This window comes from Gadus macrocephalus, chromosome 19 (genome assembly GCF_031168955.1).
Source record: "Gadus macrocephalus chromosome 19, ASM3116895v1".
Taxonomy (NCBI): domain Eukaryota; kingdom Metazoa; phylum Chordata; class Actinopteri; order Gadiformes; family Gadidae; genus Gadus; species Gadus macrocephalus.
This window is the reverse complement of record NC_082400.1, coordinates 9,561,367-9,580,680: the sequence shown is the minus strand read 5'-3', so window position 1 is coordinate 9,580,680 and position 19,314 is coordinate 9,561,367. Positions and strand designations below refer to the sequence as shown.

Here is a 19,314-nt window from a genome sequence, read left to right as displayed (position 1 = left end):
AAACCGAAGAGCACCGTGCAGTGAAAAATTCTTATACCTTGATAGAACATTTAAATGTGTAGGGAGGACGTCTACTGGTCCATACGTTCATATGTGAATGATAAAACTGAAATAAGACTTTACAATAATTATAAAATAGTCTCGATATATATATATATATATACATATAAAAAGCATGAAAACCCTAGTAATAATAGCATATAAATAGCTTTGTGAGGCTTTAAAAAAAAAAAAAAATCGGGTTCAGACTTTACAGACACTATTGGAATTCTATGGGAGCAATCTTCTAATAAGGCCAGTGAGTATACCACGCTGTAAGTAAACCATATAACATTATTGAACTCCCATAGTACACGCAGGGACACTGACAGACTAATACCCTCGGGGCCCATTTTTGCAGAAGGTGATATCTATGCATGGCCTTTTTATGTTTGTGAATTACTTTCAAATGTTTGCCAACTTTGATTACATTTTCCTTTTTATTAATACAATTCTAAAACTTGTGCCGGTAGGTTTATTTAGTACACACAAATGTCTATTTTTTGTTGCAAGGTAGGAAAGATTGTAATGAGAATGTCATTACATGGCATCAATTATTTGCTTATACAACACGATTTTTGGACAAAGGGTTGAAAATATGAAGAAATTAACAATCCATTTCATGAATACTGAAATAAACATGGGATTGCAGTTTGTCATTTCAGTTAATTCAATCAAAATCAAAGACACGGGATGCCATGTTATTTTCTCATTTCCAGACTTTATTCATGTCTTTGGCGGGATTTATTATTTAGGTCTGGTCATTGTTAGGCTGAATGTCCTAAAAATCCTGTCTTCATCCAGGTATTGTACGTCCTGTACTTTGTGTCGAGTTAAAACAAAAAAAAAATTGTACAAGGACACATTACACATATAGCTCTGGGAAAAGAAACACAGGTCCTGACTTCCTGACGGCCAAGAAAATAAAAGCCCTGACTTCCTCCCAAAAATAACAAAGATCTGAAGAATTATGGGGGGGGGGGGGGGGAGGATGTAATAGAGTGATGAAAATGCATTATCATTCCGACCAAAGGAAGAATGGTAACGATAAGAAAGCCAATTTAAATAACAGGGGGACCCAGTAAAGGAGGGCTTTACTGAGTCATCTGGGCTTCCAAAGCCTGTGCGGCCCACTCCGGAGCAGCCGTGCGGATCTTCTCTAGGAGGTTGTTGACCTGGAAACATAGAGACTGGATCTGCTTGTCCCAGGTGGGCAGTGGCTCGCGGGCTGGAGAAGACACAAGGAAGTGGATGGCTTCGAGTGCAATGTAATTGACGAAATCGATGTTTGCACGTTGCACACTTTACAGCCCGATTTTTTGTGTCCTCTGTCACTAGTTTATAGTTGCAGTGCAGCTGTTATTGCCATGATTGCATACCAATCACGAGAAATAAAATTGGTCAAATTGTTCCCACAGCAATTACAATTTTTAATTGTCTAGGCTGTCCATGGTCCCACCAGTTAGATGGTTAACATGAACATATAATATTCCTGCTGGCAATAACATGCTTTTCAATTTTAAACAGATATTTGTTTAGTCTTGCTGTGATCCGAGTTGTAGATAGAATTGATCATGACGGTCACCGATAGGTCAAATCAAATAGAGGCTGTTTTGTCTGACTTACTCTCAAAGTGGACGATCCCATCGATCTGGTCAATGAAGCCATTCATACGTCCTTCAGTGATCATCTGGGAGGCTATCTTCTCAGCCTGAGAAGAAAGATTCGACCGAGTTAGGTCAGGCCATCAGAAAACGTACAGTTGTAAACTCAAAAACTTTGGGGTGAGCAAGTAAGACGTAGGAATGTTTTGGTTTGCAAAAAAGCTCATACGCTGGCATGAGTGAAAGCAGTTTGCTTATGAATTAATTCTCACCTTTGCCGGGGGGATTTCCAACAATGCCCCAAGTTCTTCAAATGTGATGTTGTTGTACAGTTTACTGGCAGACAAAAGGTTGTGCTCGATCACCGCTCGGTCAAGAATGCTGGACCCTGTAGGGATATATCACAGATATCATGTCACGTAATGTATGGGAGACCTCCCATAATAATTCACCAAGCACACAGATTTAGTTGAGAGGAGAGGACAGAGGAGAGAAAAGGTGAGGAGAGAAGTAGAGTTGAAGTGAGGACAGGAGGGAAATTAAGATAGGAGAGGAGTGAGGACGGAGAGTAGAGGAGAGAAAAGGGGATGAGAGGATATAGGAGTTGAGGGAGAAAAGGAGAAGAGATGAGAGGAGAGAAGACCACAGAAAGAGAAACAAGAATAGCGCAGGGATGAAAGGAGGGAGAGAAGTAGAGTTTAGATTTTCTGCCCGCACCCGAGCCCGAACCGACCCGGCCTGCGGGTCGGGTCGGTTCCAATATTTCCCGCCACTATCCTCGGGTCGGATCGGACCGGGCGTGATCAAGCTTTTTAAAAAAAAAAATTTTTTAATCACTATTAGCTTAATTGGTACGGGCAAAATTGTCTATTAATCAGACGAAATATTCTATATAGGTAGATAATATTCTTAATGTATACAAAGTTGCAGAAGTCAGACTACGAAATTGCAAAAGGCAACGTGTCATGCGCAGTTTTCCTCCACTGGCAAGCGTAACACCGAGCCTTGTAAGTCTCTTCATTTGGATGTACGCTACGATCCAATTACGAATAAACACACATTTAGGCTACACGTGTTGTCCTTGTTGCATTGTTCATCTGGATAATTGTTAACCAATTTCTGTGATTCACTTCAAGCAACTCAAAATTGTTGTTGACAGTGTCAGCTATAACCGCCCACATATTAAGAAATGGTCGGGTTTAAATCGGTCGCGGGCTCATCATTACAGTTAATGTACCGGGCCGGGCCGGGCCGGGCTCGAATGAGCACGGGCTCGGATAGGGTCGGGTTTGATTTTTCGGCCCGATCTAAGCTCTAGAGAGAAGTGGAGAGAAAAGGTGAGGAGATGAGATGGGAGTGGCATTAATAACAGAGGAATGGAAGAGGCAGGGCACAGGAAGAATGAGTATATGTGAAGGTCGTTGTGCACCAAAGCTCAAGTGTAGAGCACCTTGTGTTCTCACCGGAGACATATTTAATACGACTCGCCATCTAGGTAATGTAAATCATGAATGTCAGAAAAATTTACTCTTGAAAATGCTAGACTCGGCGCTTAAAGAACAAGCTGTGCTCCGCCATAATCTGTAGCTCTGCCATCAGTGCGAGAGTTCCTTGATCAACATCGGCGCATATTCAAACGTGGACGCTCTACAATTGAGCTTTGGTTGGGAACGACCCCGGCGGGCTACAGTACAGTACAGCGTTACAATACAACAAGGTGAAAAGCCCATTCAAAAATCACCGTCACCGTCTGTGGTAGTGGCCTTCTGGTGGGGCATCAGCATGGTAGCAAACTCCTGCAGCTGGTTGCCCCGGATGATGCGGTCCAAGTACATCTTCTCCAGGATGCCGTAGGCCGCCAGCTGCTGGCAGCGCTCGTCCTTAAACAAAGTGGCCAGCATCCTTGACCGCTGCTGACCTGAGTGGGTAGAATGAGGGAAGGTTGTGGATTCATTGGAGTACATTTATTGCACTTCCATTCCGCAATTTCATCATTTAACAGACGCTTCTATCCTAAGTGACTTGGAATACATTTTGTAAGGTTATTGAGGGGCAAGTAGAGGGGGAATGGGCATCTTGCTCCGGGATGCCTACCGGCCGACCGTATGGAGGCCAAACCCGGAGCCTTATGGTCAGATAATCCATCTAATCAATAGATTATCCTGCCACAATGGTGGTAGGACCAGCCTGCGGTAGCCTGCATGTACCTGCGGAGGCCAGTATAGTGCAGTTCAGCGCGTGCTTCAGGGCTTCCAGGCGCTCTGTTTCGTGGACGATGGACTTGTACGACAGCTCGTTGTACCGCTGGGCCGCTTCGATGAACTTCCTCCTGAAGTCCAGCACTCTAGCGTAGCACACCTGAGAGACGACACAGAGTGATAGACCATTTATGAACACTTGATTTCATGACAATTCAATTCTGTAACTCCAAGCATCATCAACAGTGCAGGTAAAAACAAGTATGTTTTAAGGTTCAAAATAATCTTGCAGTCATTTACGTTAAGATTTATTCTTATTCAAACGACTCCAGAATGCCTATATTTAGACTGGGGACATTGGGGTTAACCCAGAACCCTTTGGCTGGGACTCAAATAGCCTTACACACATTCTGCCTCACTGAGCACTGTGACTTTTTAATTCAAAACAAATCACATAATGATATAATACATATAGCTAAAAAAAAACAAACATGTTGTTGTTGTTACCTTATAGTGTATCTGTAGCTGTTCATTGGACGACTCGTTCTGTAGCAACGACGCTCTGTTTATGTAGGCTTCAGCTTGTACCGGGTCGTCATCCTCCAAGTATAGACGAGCGATTTTCAGGTACGTATCCAATTTATAATCTACATTGTATTGCCTATGGAATGAACGAAAAGAGAGATGGTTAAATGCTTTAGAAGTTGCATCTTATGAGACATAAACATGTTTGCAGCTAGAGTTAGCTTACTTCTGTCCCGTTTCCAGTGGGATTCCAACTAAAACCTGTGCCGCGTTTCTCCAGTCTCCCTCCTTTTCGTAAATAGTCGCCAGGTGCTGTCGAATAGAGGCTACCTGTGGAAAAAATGGCCGTTTAACATTCAGAATTGCCAAGTTTACAATGCTACTTGCAGTGAATAGAGATATTTCCTAAAGTCACGGGTTGGTAAGGGTACAGAAGATACAGGAAAAGTATGAGAGCAAACATAGCACCCACTTGCTCTTCGAAAGAGATGACCCTAGGCTGTATCTTCTCCAAGGTGAAGTGGTATATCGCCTTGGCGGTGCTGTCGGGCAGGTTAGGGAGGTGTGTGCAGAAGTCTGTGAGAAGCTGTCTCGAGATGACAAGGCTAACATTTTCATTGACCACTACAAGGGAGGAAGGAAACAAAGAGTGCATGAGTATGTATGCTGGCGTACACCGTATAAACCTATATGGGTCAGGCGCAGGTGGGCGATTGAAGGACATTATTTTATATGCGTGTCATACATCAAATGTGTTGAAACTATTCAACGATTGTAAAGGTAAATATCTGTTAAAGGATGACCAACCATTCAAACACAAACACAGAACAGAATCCCCATTTAATATAAAAACAATAGGACAGCATGAACATCCAACATTCCACAAGCGTTTGACAAATAGAAAATCAGTTCCTGTTAAAATGTTGAAGTGAAATAAAGGCAGCACTTACTTGCTTCTACGAAAGCTTTTAAGAACTCTAGTTGATCTGCATCTGTGTACTGAATGGCCTTCTCCAAAATTTGACGATACCTGAAAAATAATGTTACATTACTGAATCTGATAGAAAAGGACATCAAACTATTGAGTATGTTTAAGTGTCTATAGGCCCTGTTTTGGCACTAAAGTCTTTTCAAATGTGGTTAATTTCTAACTGAATCATCTTGCATACAATATGATCGACGGTATCTTATGCATGGTGTATTTTACCTCAGATTATCACAATTTCATCTTCTAATGATAAAGAAAATATTATTTTTTAAAAATGTAAATGATTAAGGTATGTTAATAGATAAATGCAGTCCAATGCACAAGTGTTTCATCTGACTAACTGTATGCATACATATCTATAAGAGCGGTATTACACAGGGGTATTATTAAAAAACATATCCCTTTATACAATACATTCAATAATAATAACTAGAGCTAGTAGTAGTAACTATGGATAGAATCGTTTATCAAGCACCTACAAATCTTGCACTGCTGTGTAAGTTGTATTGTGCATGTCTCTCAGACATTATCAATACCAATACAAGGTAGTTGAGTTAGACCTCGAGGTAACAGCTAGATCCTGGAAACCACTAGTATAAAAAGCCACTTTAGCCACTTTGAGACAACCAAACAAAAAACATTTAAACCGGCCAATGTAGGATAAATGATTGTTTACTGACAAAGTAAACTATTGCCATCATAACAAGTACCCAAAATATATCAGCGATACACTTCAAATATGGCTGCCAATACAGCCAGCAAAAGGTTGTGCGTCGCATACAAGGGCATTCATTAAGACTCATAGTTCAATTCGTATTCCGAGCATTCCCTGCCAATATTCGGATTCAAACGATGCGTTGTTGCAAGTGCTAGCTTGTTATTGCAGGTATGCTAAGCTATCGAGGCTACATGCTGGTGTAATTGAATGGGAAACTGAAGTGACACCATCAATAACTTAGAACATTCATTCTGTCGCTTACAGTTACGTAATTAGTATATTAACCACCCTAGGAGACCTCTTAACAAGTTTACCCTTGAATGGATAGTTGTAAAGTCCATGGAGAAACTTAAAATGAACAGGATAGTATATGTAGCGTTAGCGCTAACTAGCTGACGTCTGCTAACTAGCTAGCTCTATGCTACGGCTACCAATAGAAACTGGAACGTGCACATCCCAAACAAAAACACACACATAAATTAACACTGCCTTGTTTGGTACGTACTTTGCAGCAAGATCTTTGTGCGATCCAGTTGAATTCATGAGCTGGGCAAGCTCTTGCCTCACTTCGCTCGCCATTGTTGGTGGTTCCTCTGTGAGCGTCAACCACTCAGTGCTCGCTGCTGTCAAAGAGGGCGAATCTACACATAGACTCTACCCATAGACTCTACCCATCATAGATTCTATCTATAGACTCTACCCATTAACTCGAGCCATAATATACTCTACCCATCATAGACTATACACATAGACATTACGCTTAGACTCTTCCCATAGTCTGGACCCATAGATTCTACCCTTTCCATAGCCTCAACCCATATACTTTACACATAGACTTTACCCATAAACTCTAAAACCCCCCCCGTCCCCTGTCCCCTCACCGCGAAAACCTATGGTTTCTTGAAGCCTCTTCTTTATTATTATTATTAGAGGGTTATTACTAGAAGGGGGTTAGTGTTCATCATATAGACTCAGAGGATTAGTGTTAGGAATCGGGTTAGTTTCATTTTTTGGGGTTAGTGTGAGTATGGTTAATTTTTTAATATAAGAAAGTTTGCAATAGTTTTTAATTTGTTGGCTTTTCTTCTTTCTGTTATTGTTATGTCTTGTTCAAGCTGCTTATCTTTTATTTTATTTGTCAGTGCCATACAATTATAACAATACTATTATTGTTATTAAAAATAGGCAGCTATTTATTTCACAACCATTTTGTTAAAACATTTCACCACTATATAGATTGAAGTTACTAATAATACAAACCCCGCATTTCAAACATAGATTTTATTCAGTGTAGTTACACAATACATTTTCTTTTATATGTAAATATATTCATTGGGATATTGGCTCACTCACACAGGCCGCATGGCCGCATCTAGAAGTCATGAGAGAAAAAGGAAACAGAGTTATGGAAACCAAACAAGACAAGTGGTTTGGAATCCCTGACATCATCACATTAAACTTCATTCTGAACTATTGAACTCGACTGAATTGCTTAAACTACATAGTAAAAAAATCACCCTTTTATTGATTCTCTGTATAATTAACGCTGTTTGTGTGTGTGTGTGTGTGTGTGTGTGTGTGTGTGTGTGTGTGTGTGTGTGTGTGTGTGTGTGTGTGTGTGTGTGTGTGTGTGTGTGTGCGTACATGCAGAATAAACTTTGAGAACTTTTACTGACCTCAATGTAAAATCAGAAAATGCTGAAATCAGAAAATGCCCTGTTCCTTTCTCAAATCGATATCTCTCTTCAGCTGACAGGTACCACAGATTTGACAGCACATATACGTCATGAAGTCATTGCATAGAGAACCCTGTAAACAGTGCAATGGGTTAAAAGTGTGAGGGAGATCAAGAGTGGTACAATATTGGATACGTGTGATACAAGGAACAGTGTCTTGACACTATACAATTTTAGATACATATTTTTTCATTTAGTAGATGCTTTTAAGAGACAAACAAGTGAGGCAGAAAACAAATTAAATACACAAAGTAAAGCTCCAAACAAAACAGTATACAACTGGTCAGTACAGGACAGGATGCACCATGTGAATTAGGCTACAAACCTAATCATATCAGGGTTAACACATTTCTTATCTGTTAACTCCTTTTCGGGCTAATCTACATCAGACAGGTCAAATAACATTGGGTTCGTCTCCATATAGATCAAAGTAAAATATCTGTGAACTTCGATCTAACTTTTAGCACCATTTTAGAGTAAACTACCTACTATTAACTACCTAAGACTGTCTGGTCAACCGACCCCAGCAGGTGAAACTGGGTCCTCACCTCTCCTCCTCCCGCACTCTCAGCACTGGCTCTCCCCAGGGCTGTGTGCTGAGCCCACTACTCTACTCCCTCTACACATCCGACTGCAGTCCCACCCACCCAGAGAACATCATTGTCAAATTCGCTGATGACACAATGGTGGTGGGCCTTATAACGGGGGGAAACGAGGCAGCCTACAGAGATGAGGCCCTGAAACTTGGTGAGTGGTGTGTTTCTAACAACCTGGCACTGAACATCACCGAGACCAAGGAACTCATCCTGGACTTCCGACCGAACAGAGCCGCCCCTGCCCCCCTGTACATCAACGATGAAGGTGTGGAGCGAGTCCACATCTCTCCTGATCTCTCCTGGTCAGCGCTGGTCAAGAAGGCCCAGCGGCGGCTACACTTTCTGAGGGTGCTCAGGAGGGAGCATCTAAACACACAGCTGCTGGTGACCTTCTACCGTTCCACCATCGAGAGCCTGCTGACCTACGCTGTGTCAGTGTGGCACTCCAGCTGCACGGAGGCCGACAGGAAGAGACTGCAGACGGTGGCAAACGTCGCGCAAAAAAATCATTGGCTGCCCTCTGCCTTCCTGAAGCACCATCTACGGCTCCCGCTGTCTCAGCAGGGCCAGGGGCATCCTGAAGGACACCACCCACCCCGGCTGCCATCTCTTCAACCATATGCCAGAACAAATAGACTCAGGAACAGCCTCTTTCCTAAATCTGTCACCATACTGAACTCAGATCTGCACTGATGTTTGTTGTCTATTTGTGGTCTTTACTGTGTATTTAAGTTTTACTGTGTATTTAATGTTTTTTTTTTTTTATATATATATATATATATTTTTTTTTATTATATATTGCTTTAGTATATTATTATACATTATATATTCGATAACTATGTGTGCACTTTTAAGGAGCTGCTCATTGCATTTTGTTGTACTTTGTATAATGACAATAAAGCTTTCTATTCTATTCTATTCTATTCTATTCTATTCTATTCTATTCTATTAACACTCATATCCACACAACTTAGTTAGCTGGTATGTTAGTCAAAGTAGCTACACAACTTACATTGATGTTGTACTTAGTCCTGTACACACTACGCATGGCCATGGTCATACCACACAGGCAGCACTCATCCATATCACTGGCGATGGTGCAGCCAAGGCATGGGAAGCAACACAGCCCATAGAAGCCTGTATCGACGCAAATGGAATGCATTCATACGGACCATGAATCGATAACAAATCTACAAAACATATATTTGGTAGGAGTAATCCTTACAAGTGCCGCAGTCACTGAAAAAGGAGCAGAGTCCCGTCTGAAACTCAGAGGGGGGGAATCGGCCCGGTTGGTGCGTCACTGCCATGATCGACTGAAACTGCAATTGGAAAAAGAGGCAAACCTCAATATTAACAGTATACCATCAGCGTATGAGGCCTATTCATTTTCCAGAATTCCAAGGGAAAAATAAAACACAGTTACAATTAAAGTAGTCTGAATCTGAATAACTTTTTGAATAGAAAACGAGGAGGGTGTACTTCTTACCAGAGGTGTTGGAGAATAAATGAATGATTCTCTTAGACACTAGTATGGTAAACGTCAGTTGGAAAATAGGAAGGGCCAATTTCCCTTACTGGCCTTGCCTCACCTCACCATAAAACATATTGTTCCAGCATTGTAAATGTCCCCCTTGACAAATGACGTTGCACAATCTGACAAACATTTACCACAAATGACAGTTTTAAAAGTACAACGAGATCCATATTATTTAGCTTATTTTATACTCCTTCAGAACAACACATTTAAAAATATGGTAAAATTAGCTTCAGGAAAATGGTTCCAAAAGTCTGTGTGTGGTTTGTATTGCTGGGTCTGAATGGGGTTCCTTACTGAGGTGGGCACACCCACAATGTCACAGGCCTAATATACTGTGATGATTTATATTCTGGAGGACATGCACTTACTGGTGTCAAAGTCCGGATAAAAGGTCAGTGTTATTGAACAGTGTTTGATATTGACTTGGAATTAAGAGCCGTGATGGCCTTAATGTTATCATAGGTAAACATAATGAGGTGTGGCTTTCTTCCTTATTCTCTATCAATCATTTTGTCGGTTTTATTATTCTCAAACTTCCATACTCAATCCCTCCTTCATACTTAATGCTATATATTCAAAGTTGAAATACTACCTTACTATCCACATTTGTATGGAAGGAATCCAAACTTACCACTATTTATAATTTGTAAGTATTTAAACTTCACAAGCATTGGCATCAAAATCTATAAACTCGCACTTCCCCCACAATATTTAGACAACATGAAAATAGTATACACCAAAATGTTGAGCTTTACATGTCTATCAATGGCTCTCTGAGGGAAACCAAACATAATTTGGTTGCGTGCCTAGAACGAAAAATAAAGTATCTTTAACTTTATCCTATCTTAGTAAATCAAATGCTCTGTCAAATAAAAAATAAAGAAATCTGGTAGCGGTCGCACGCCTGTAATAAGCGTGTCCAATCATCTCGTGCACCTTGAATGAAATGTTTAGATTGCTTAGGCTACCTGTCTGTCTACCAACCGATCTGTACCTGCTCGCACTCCTCCCGTTTGGAGGGAGTGGCTTTGAAGGGAGACCTTAAGGTTGCTTGTTGTTTCTCCAAATCGCCAACCCATGCTTTAGATATCTCCACATACGCCCACACATTGAAACCCACCAATTTGTTTAGAACTAAAGAGCACCATAAACCATTCTAGATCATCCTTACAACCACCCAGAATGCCATAGCAACTGATTAGAACCCCCATGCAACCACCAAGATAACCATAGCAAGCGCCCTGCAACTACCGATCAACTACCGAAGCAAACAACTAAAAGGCAATATAACGCCCCTTGAACACCATAGCAACCATCTAGATCACCCTAGCAACCACCCAAACTACAGTATCAGCCGCCTCCCCAAACACCCAGAAGTCACCCAAAAGAAGCACATAGAAAACCATAGATAACACAAAAAACAACAAAAAAATCAACCACCCAGAACACCCTATGTAGACCACCCTAGCAACTACATAGAACGCCATAGAAACAATCCAAAATACCCAGTTTTATCAAATCGTATTACAATACAAATGAGTGTATAGCCACAATGGGAATGAAACCCACTTCCCCAGAAAGGGTTAGTAGTACCCTTCTCTAGCAGTTAATCCATAACTAACTGCAAATTCTGATTCAGATCAAAACATTTCTTTATTTTTTAACATGGTGGTTTTGTCTCACGAGACTGAGCAATCGTTGTATGCTTGAATTTACTATTCAGAGTAGGATCATAAATATGCAAAAAATAAAGAACAAGCTAAAAACATGTAGATGGATTAACAGGGAAATATGGTAGTTTGACATTAGGCTACCACATAAAATTGGATTAGGCCTAGGCCTATATCAAGAGGATCATAAATATGCAAAAAATAAATAAAGAACAAGCTTAAAAAAAGCATAAAATTGGATTAGGCCTATATCAAATAAAATAAGAATAGAAATACATTTAGCAGGAAGTAAGTTGTAACAATACAAATAGCATGGTAGTCGGCTTATAACATTCATTGCAACTATTGTAATACTCGCTTCAGACACGCGATGTCGCTACTGCCCGTGAGGTAAAGCCACGACTTGTCTATTACACCGGTACTACTACTGCACCGGTTGTAATACATTCATTGGTCTAAAATACTACCTTACTACTGCAATGAGATTATTTCACGATAAATGATATGATGATAATCCACGTATCAACTGCAAAAACATTTTTATCGATTAAACCACTTTGATCGAGTGCATCCCGTTCGTGCAAAAGTTTAACATTCACAAGCATAAAATAACGTTTATTATATTATAACGAGAGAAAGGGTATATAAAGCCGATGACGTGGGCTGGTATTCTACAGTAAGGAAACTCATATTATCCTATAAAGTTGGGCCATGTTAAAGTCGCTGACAGAAATGTAGCCTATTTACTAACATTTAGCAAAAAGCAATAGGCTGGCCACCTGTCGTCTTCGGCGTTTTGCTCATATTTTGATGAAGAAACGCAGTCCACACAACAAGCCGCCTCACAGCAGAAGCGATAGACATGCGCACAGCTGATGTAGAGGCACATCTGCACTGACGTCATCTCCACCACGAAAAGCTGCCAATTCGGAACTATACCCGGTTTCAGACCGGCTGAATTGTAGTGTAAACCAACTTTTGCTGTGTTGCATGCCCTTTTTTCCCCTTTCTCACAAGGTGTTACTTCGCAGAATACTCTCTGAAGTCTTGAATTCACTCTGAACCCTTTCAAGCTACCCCATACTCCACTCTACTTTATAAGGACGACAGATATGCAGAAAATAGAGCCTTCCTGTGGAGCAAGTCCAAGATTTTGAAGGCTGAATAACTATTTTTTTGTTAGACACTGTGAGATCTAGGGATACTTTTTCCTGTGTTTTGGTCTGAGGGGAAGAAGCATACTCCCGTGTGTGCACCTATTTCTCAGGATGGCAAAACCCCGAAGGATATGAAAAGGGAACAGGGGCTTGTGTGCGGAACTTCAGAGCAGAAAAAGTCTTTTGTCTTCAGGTTACCCAGCACAGTTGGAATGGAAGTGACAATGAAGATGAGCATGGTAACTATATCTTTTAATCTCTGGTTTTGGGGAAACAAACAGTGCTAGGCTGCAATGCGTTCACGGCATGAACGATAGCGGCAACAGTTCAGCCCTCATGAAGATGATCGCAGAAGTAGAAACTGTTTACAAAGTAGCACAGACTTGAATGGTCTTTAAATTTGGGTCAGTTATTTTGGACACCGTTCACTTGGGAATGTTGACAATATTATATTACACAATAAAACTTGGAGTTCATTATATAGTTGGATCAATGCTATATTTATCGATTTATTTGAACTTTAATGGAATAGCAAGTTGAAGATGTGGCCCTGCAAATGCCATTTTTTTCCCCAAAAATGATTATTACCAGACGTTACTATGAATAAACAGGCATATTTTGGACGGAAGTAAATGTTTCAAAACGTTGTCAAAAACCCTTATTTTCATCTGGAGAGCCATGCAAGGACGCCATGTAGCGATGGGTGTAATGCTGAAGGCAGGTTGCCAACTGTCTGGGTCAAAGTAGCCGACTAGGTAGCGATGCTCTTGGTGTTCCTGTTTCTAGATCCCCACGGGATGCACGACTGCTTTTTCAAAATAATATTAACATTTCGACCTTGCACATCGTTGTGCTGTGCCATGTGATCTCCAAAGGATACAAGGCAACGACATAGTAGCACGTTGGTGCATCTGCACGCCTTGTTCCTCCTTGCAGATGATGGTACTGACCAGGCTGTGCATGGAGCCAGGCCAGCTTGGGGGAGTGGAAAGAATATATCGTTTTATAAAAGTTAGACCAATAAAATGTTTGATGCATGCATGGTTATGATATGAATGATCTAATATAGGAAATCTCCACTGTCTTCCTAAAGTACACGGCCGATCTAATAACTCATTCATCCCATTAATTACATTTTTAGGACATATAAATACATGTATCTCTCTTAAATCGTTTTATTTTTCATTTTGAATTGTCCGGATTGTGATGTAACAAGGATGTATCGTAAATAAAGACAGCCTACAACGACTCCTTCACAGGAATGCAGATGGATTGGTCAAGTCGACAAGTTCGCAGTGTAGATCTTTTTCCTTCCAGTTTCACCCGAGGGGACTTGTGGGGGCCTGATGGATTACAGTGGTGCCTACGAGTTCCTGAGATGAATCCAGAGGCTAAATACACCACCACCACCACCACCACCACCACCACCACCACCAGCACCAGCACCAGCGGCAGCGGCCAGATCTGGAAGCATCTGCTCTGGGGAGGAATCTGAGAAGCTCACCGGACACCAGACATCCATCACAGTGACAATTCAGGGGAGATCCACCATGGACTTGTTATGGCGTGGCATTAGAGCGAGCCTGTGCTTCTTCTGAACCGCACTGTGTAGCACCCACTCACCTCTCTTCCACCCACCACCCCCCTCCCATGTCCCATCTGTCTCTGAATCATGGAGATTTTGTGGAAGACGTTGACATGGACTCTGAGCCTGGTGGTCATGGCTGCTACAGAATCTCCGACCTCCCAGACGCTTTCCCACAGCTCTCAAGGTAGGCTGCCGGAGCACTCTGTCCTTTGTTGTTGCTTTTGTTTGTGAAGGTCATAGTCATGAGTTTACACTGTCGCCATCGTGATGTTGTTGATTGGAAGACTTGTCAACTGCACCTCATCTCTTCTTTGCTCTTCTGCTCTCCTCTTGCCTCCTCTCTCTATTCCCCTCTGCTCTCCTCTCCTCTTTTACATTCTTCTCTCCTCTCTTCTCTTCCTTCTCTTCTACCGTCTTTCCTTCTCTTTTCTGCTCTTGTCTCCTCTCATCCCTGTTCACCTCCTCTCCACCCTCATTTTCCTTCCACCCCCACTCCCCCTCAACCCTCTTTCCCTCCTCCACCCCCTTCCCTCCTCCACCCCCCCTTCTCTCCTCCATCTCCTCTCCCCATCTCACATCTCATCACCTTCTCCGTCCGCCAACCTCTGGTGCTTCCATCGTGTAAAAGAGGAGTTCCTGTCCTTCCTGGACCACTACCAGCTGACGGTGCCCGTGCGGGTGGATGAGAACGGGGACTTCCTCAGCTACTCCCTGAAGCACCGCCGGCCGGGCCGACGCCGACGGGGCGCCCCCCGCCCGCCCGCGGGGAGCCCGGGCCCGGGCCACGCAACAGAGCCCACGGAGCATGCGCCAGAGACCCAGCTCTTCTACAGACTGTCGGCCTACGGAAAGCACTTTCACCTGAACCTCACCCTGAGCCCCCATCTGGTGTCCAAACACTTCACGGTGGAGTACTGGGGGAGAGGGGGCCTGGAGTGGAGGCACGACCTGGTGGACAGCTGCCACTACGTGGGCTTCCTCCAGAACCAGAACGCCACTACCCGGGTGGCGCTTAGCAACTGCAACGGGCTGGTGAGTACAAAGGAAGGAGGGTTCCAACGCGAACATCCGAGACACTGACCTTGAGTGGCTGGGGAGTTCATGGGAGGATTATCTCAGGAAGTCCCTGGGGTGTACTTTTACGGAGGTAATATATATGGATTTGTGCTTGTGTTCCAAGTTACCTCAGGCAATCCCTTAGACAAGAGATTAGAGCGATTGTAGTTTATTTAGCGCAGTGTTGGACTCGGCCCAATTGGCAGAGTCACGTTGGGGGCAGCTCGGGGTTAAGCAAAGCTACCGAAGTAAATCTCATCAAGTACCTGGGCTTGACGAGTGTGTTTGAGAGCCGGTTTTAAAAGGGACTTTACCACACAAGAGAGTAGCATTTAATTGTTTTGAATTTTATTTTATTTCTAATATTGCTCCATAAAGTTGTATCCGATCTAAGTCAAAAGTGTTATCGGTTGACATTTCAGTTATTACATGGTTCATTCAAACCAATTGTCTAAATCAATAGGAATCTTTTACGAGGATACTAACTTTCTTTGTACTATATTATATCCTTTAGACCTGGGCCAGGAAATGAATTATTTTGCAACTTAAAGTACTAAGGAGTTTTCTCTTTGAAGAAAAGCCTTTAGTTATATAGTTTGAGGCAAGTGTATGCCTAGTTTGTTATTGACAGCCGTAATCTGCAATCAACTCAAAATAAAAACAGGAATTAGCCTTAATCCAGTCAAATGTCTGAGCATGAACTAGCTAGGGTCCAAGAAACGAGCTAAATTCTTCCTTATTGTTTCCTCAAGAGCGAGACACAAACGACATAGCGCATCGTGAAAAGCTTTTCAAATTCCTTATTCGCCTCGGCTTATAACTGTCCGCCACTGTTTCTTGTGTCTGTTTGTCACCAAGCATGGCGTAATCACAACAGAAGACGAGCAGTATGTAATAGAGCCATTGAAGAACGCGTCCTCCACTGCCTCCAGAGAGTGGAACCTGGACCAGGCACAGCAACACGTTATTTATAAAATGTCTGCCCTCTCCACACCGCAAGAGCACAGCCAGGAGTTCAGCTGTGGCATTTCAGGTTGGTCGAACCTCCGTCTGGGCACGACTGCATGTGGGTGGAACTGACGTCGAGGAGTTGCTATACATAGCGGGCCGGAGGAAGTGCTGGTTTTGGTGGCAGGCCCAGGTTTGTGGATGAATGTGTGTGTGTGTGTGTGTGTGTGTGTGTGTGTGTGTGTGTGTGTGTGTGTGTGTGTGTGTGTGTGTGTGTGTGTGTGTGTGTGTGTGTGTGGGTGTGGGTGTGAATGTGTGTGTGTGTTATATGTGTGTGCTGTTGTCCTAGTCTGGCCAGACTGCCACCATTAAACCTGTAGAGAGAAGCCTTGCTCCAGCATTCATAAAAAGGCAAACGTCTGTGGCTGTAGCACCTCTTCGACTAAAGTCTGGCGCTGAATGTGAGTCGGGCAAAGGTTTTTTCATGACAGCATTCATCCCATTCATAAACCAACAATCTTAGTGACCTAGTGTCCCAGTGTCCCTTCCTCATTCATAAAACCAACCAATCTTTCATTGTGAAGCGTCCCAAGTCTTTTACTTATTTGGGATGTGATTGTAAAAACTAAGGGGATAACCAGATGGATATTTAGGTACTTGGGCTGAGATCTTATAGAAAAACAGCAACGTCTGTCATCATCAGGAGGCAAGCATGCCTCAACGCATACCTACATCTCCCTCAGAGTGCAGGGTCATAAAGGAGAGGCTTTGCATTGGAGTCATAGTGCACGGAAGCAGACGTCCATTGGTGCACTTTCAACACACCAATCAACTCTTAAAAAATGAAACAAGTCACTGAATGCAATCCACCTCACTCTCCATTCGCCGTGTCCACCCTCCATGTCGACAGACCCCGTGAAGTGCAGTACACCCTGCTCCAAAAGCGCCCCGTCGTCTCCTGCCCTTCAAAATAACAGCGCGGATGGGAACTCCACCAGCAGACACCGTCGCTCAGTCAGCTCCGAGCGCTTCGTTGAGACCCTCGTGGTGGCGGATAAGATGATGGTCGGCTACCACGGCCGTAAGGACATCGAGCACTATATCCTGTCCGTAATGAATATTGTAAGTATGATCCTACTTTTGTTCAAAAGGGTTGTACTAAACACACAAAAGAGGCATGTTAAGTGTCTTTCAGTATCTTAAAAAGTGCTATTATTAGTATAGAGTATTATTTCTCTATTTTTTCTTCATTGCATCATCTATAACTTATAAGATTGTTACGATGATCAACTAAATAATCATCAACGGTTCACATCTGTTGACGAGTATATCATGGTAGATAATAGATAACGTAGAGTTGGGTCGCAGCACTCAGGCACCATTTGTCTGACTTTGTGTCTTTTCTTCTTTTCTGGAGGTCAGGTTGCCAAACTTTATCGTGATGCCAGTCTAGGGAATGTTGTGAACATTATCGTGACCAGACTAATAGTTCTCACAGAAGACCAGGTGAGTACCCTCCCTTCCATACCCGTGACATCTTTGGTTCGCTCTCGTATATATTTAGTTAATAACATGGTCATCAACCCACTAATTGACTAAGTAATATAACGCTCAAATATAACAGTGACTGTGATTATTGACGTGCACATCTTGTGCACGTGGCTGACTGACTGCTTAGTTTGAAGTACAGATATGAAACATAACACTAAGTGGAGAGGAAAGTAAAGATATATCATATCGTCAACTTTTTAAATGAAACAACCCTGCAGTGAACTTGAGACCATGAAACTCCATACAATGTAACTGACCTAGAAATTCCAATCATACTGCTAGTGGATTATTTTGTATTCTTGTTGTTGTTGTTGTTGTATTGCTTGATTTGTGGCTGTGATTTGTGGCGATCTAGCCTAACCTGGAGATCAACCACCATGCCGATAAGTCCTTGGACAGCTTCTGCAAGTGGCAAAAGTCCATCCTCTCTCACCATGGAGATGGAAACAGCATTCCGGAACACGGAATGGCCCATCATGACAACGCTGTGCTTATCACTCGGTAGGCATGGAAACACAAAAAAAACCTCAAAGTTTCATACAGACTGTTTTCTGTTTTGGTGTTTGTCATACTCATTTTAAAGGGCTCATATTTTACCAGCAGATAATAAGATAAATAGTTGATTTTTTTAACTAGTTGGTAAGGCCCATTTGGTATTGTGGTCGGTTGATCTATTCATCATCCATCTGGGTGGATACTCCAGAAATTGATGGTAATGGCTGATAAACTTCACAACTGGTGGTTAAATAGGGCTCCATGTATTTATTTGAGGCAAATTAGGTAAAATTAGCAGAAACTTGGTTCGGGCACAACCAGTATTTGTATGTTGTGTTGTTGTGTTGGTTATACATAGAGCCTGTGCTTGTTTGTGTTGTCCTGTTCGGGTCGTGTCACAAAATGAAGTCTGGCAGTAGTAGTATTTAAACGTTCAATTCTGTTGCAGCGAAAACACACCCTGAACAAACCTGTAGAGACTCAACACGTCAATGTGCCTTTTCAGGAGTCGGTCATACAGAGATATATTGTACCATAAATATAATTTATGTTTAGGGTGTTAACCAATATCCAATACAGCTCCTCATTTGTTTTGGCCTCATGAACTAGAAGCTAAAGTACATATTCCCTGAGCTGAATTTTCTGGACAGGGTATGGTGTTTGACACAGGATTAGTTGAATGATATAAATACAGTTTTATACAAAGCTCAGAAAATACAGGAAAGGCTCTGTCTGTACTGAATATTATTTATATCGTGAGCTGCCTTTGCATGATGACTAGCAGTTTATTGCCTTTAGTTTTATTTATGATGTTGCTTTTCAGCTCAACGCTAATGGGAATTAGTTGTTATGCTAACAACATAATACATATAATGTGAAGGAAAAAATATTAGCTTACATTTTTC

General features: G+C 42.2%; 3 protein-coding genes across 5 annotated transcripts in view; 1 reads left to right on the top strand and 2 right to left on the bottom strand.

Moving 5' to 3' along the window:
• Nucleotides 1–744: 744 nt before the first annotated feature.
• cops4 (COP9 constitutive photomorphogenic homolog subunit 4 (Arabidopsis)) lies at nucleotides 745–6,826 on the bottom strand. Of its 2 annotated transcripts, none has more exons than XM_060038472.1 (10): nucleotides 6,578–6,826; nucleotides 5,317–5,396; nucleotides 4,839–4,990; nucleotides 4,593–4,696; nucleotides 4,349–4,502; nucleotides 3,851–4,001; nucleotides 3,391–3,561; nucleotides 1,916–2,031; nucleotides 1,666–1,750; nucleotides 745–1,267 (listed from the first exon to the last, which is right to left on the bottom strand). In XM_060038472.1, the coding sequence occupies exons 1-10, from the start codon at nucleotides 6,649–6,651 to the stop codon at nucleotides 1,134–1,136; spliced, it is 1,221 nt and encodes a 406-aa protein (XP_059894455.1). In that variant the 5' UTR covers nucleotides 6,652–6,826; the 3' UTR covers nucleotides 745–1,133. The 2 variants fall into 2 exon arrangements, with proteins under 2 accessions (XP_059894455.1, XP_059894454.1); XM_060038471.1 differs by having other exon boundaries at nucleotides 3,385–3,561; nucleotides 6,578–6,825.
• A 914-nt stretch (nucleotides 6,827–7,740) lies between these two features.
• On the bottom strand, nucleotides 7,741–10,892 carry LOC132447839 (placenta-specific gene 8 protein-like). 2 transcript variants are annotated; one of them, XM_060038829.1, is made up of 4 exons: nucleotides 10,849–10,892; nucleotides 9,630–9,726; nucleotides 9,417–9,541; nucleotides 7,741–7,881 (listed from the first exon to the last, which is right to left on the bottom strand). In XM_060038829.1, exons 2-4 carry the CDS (start codon nucleotides 9,712–9,714, stop codon nucleotides 7,777–7,779), a joined length of 315 nt encoding a protein of 104 aa, XP_059894812.1. In that variant the 5' UTR covers nucleotides 9,715–9,726; nucleotides 10,849–10,892; the 3' UTR covers nucleotides 7,741–7,776. The 2 variants fall into 2 exon arrangements, with proteins under 2 accessions (XP_059894812.1, XP_059894813.1); XM_060038830.1 differs by lacking the exon at nucleotides 10,849–10,892 and adding an exon at nucleotides 9,894–10,022.
• A 1,573-nt stretch (nucleotides 10,893–12,465) lies between these two features.
• adamts6 (ADAM metallopeptidase with thrombospondin type 1 motif, 6) overlaps nucleotides 12,466–19,314 on the top strand; it is a 38,619-nt gene continuing 31,770 nt past the window's right edge. The window contains exons 1-7 of the mRNA XM_060039085.1: nucleotides 12,466–13,010; nucleotides 14,089–14,543; nucleotides 14,988–15,391; nucleotides 16,274–16,448; nucleotides 17,274–17,485; nucleotides 17,786–17,869; nucleotides 18,270–18,415. Coding sequence (XP_059895068.1) covers nucleotides 14,444–14,543; nucleotides 14,988–15,391; nucleotides 16,274–16,448; nucleotides 17,274–17,485; nucleotides 17,786–17,869; nucleotides 18,270–18,415 — 1,121 coding nt within the window. The 5' untranslated portion in view covers nucleotides 12,466–13,010; nucleotides 14,089–14,443. The remainder of the gene's footprint in view (nucleotides 13,011–14,088; nucleotides 14,544–14,987; nucleotides 15,392–16,273; nucleotides 16,449–17,273; nucleotides 17,486–17,785; nucleotides 17,870–18,269; nucleotides 18,416–19,314) is intronic.

Bases quoted from the DNA above. Each gene is read 5' to 3' on its own strand.
- cops4 (XM_060038471.1), bottom strand. From the start codon at position 6,651: ATGGCGAGCGAAGTGAGGCAAGAGCTTGCCCAGCTCATGAATTCAACT. The intron at 5,397-6,577 runs GTACGTACCAAA...ATTATTTTTCAG, and splicing joins CACAAAGATCTTGCTGCAAA to GTATCGTCAAATTTTGGAGA. The intron at 4,002-4,348 runs GTAACAACAACA...GTCGTCTCTCAG, and splicing joins AGCTACAGATACACTATAAG to GTGTGCTACGCTAGAGTGCT.
- LOC132447839 (XM_060038829.1), bottom strand. From the start codon at position 9,714: ATGGCAGTGACGCACCAACCGGGCCGATTCCCCCCCTCTGAGTTTCAG. The intron at 9,542-9,629 runs GTAAGGATTACT...GCGTCGATACAG, and splicing joins TTTCAGTGACTGCGGCACTT to GCTTCTATGGGCTGTGTTGC. The intron at 7,882-9,416 runs GTAAGTTGTGTA...CACTGTTTACAG, and splicing joins GGACTAAGTACAACATCAAT to GGTTCTCTATGCAATGACTT.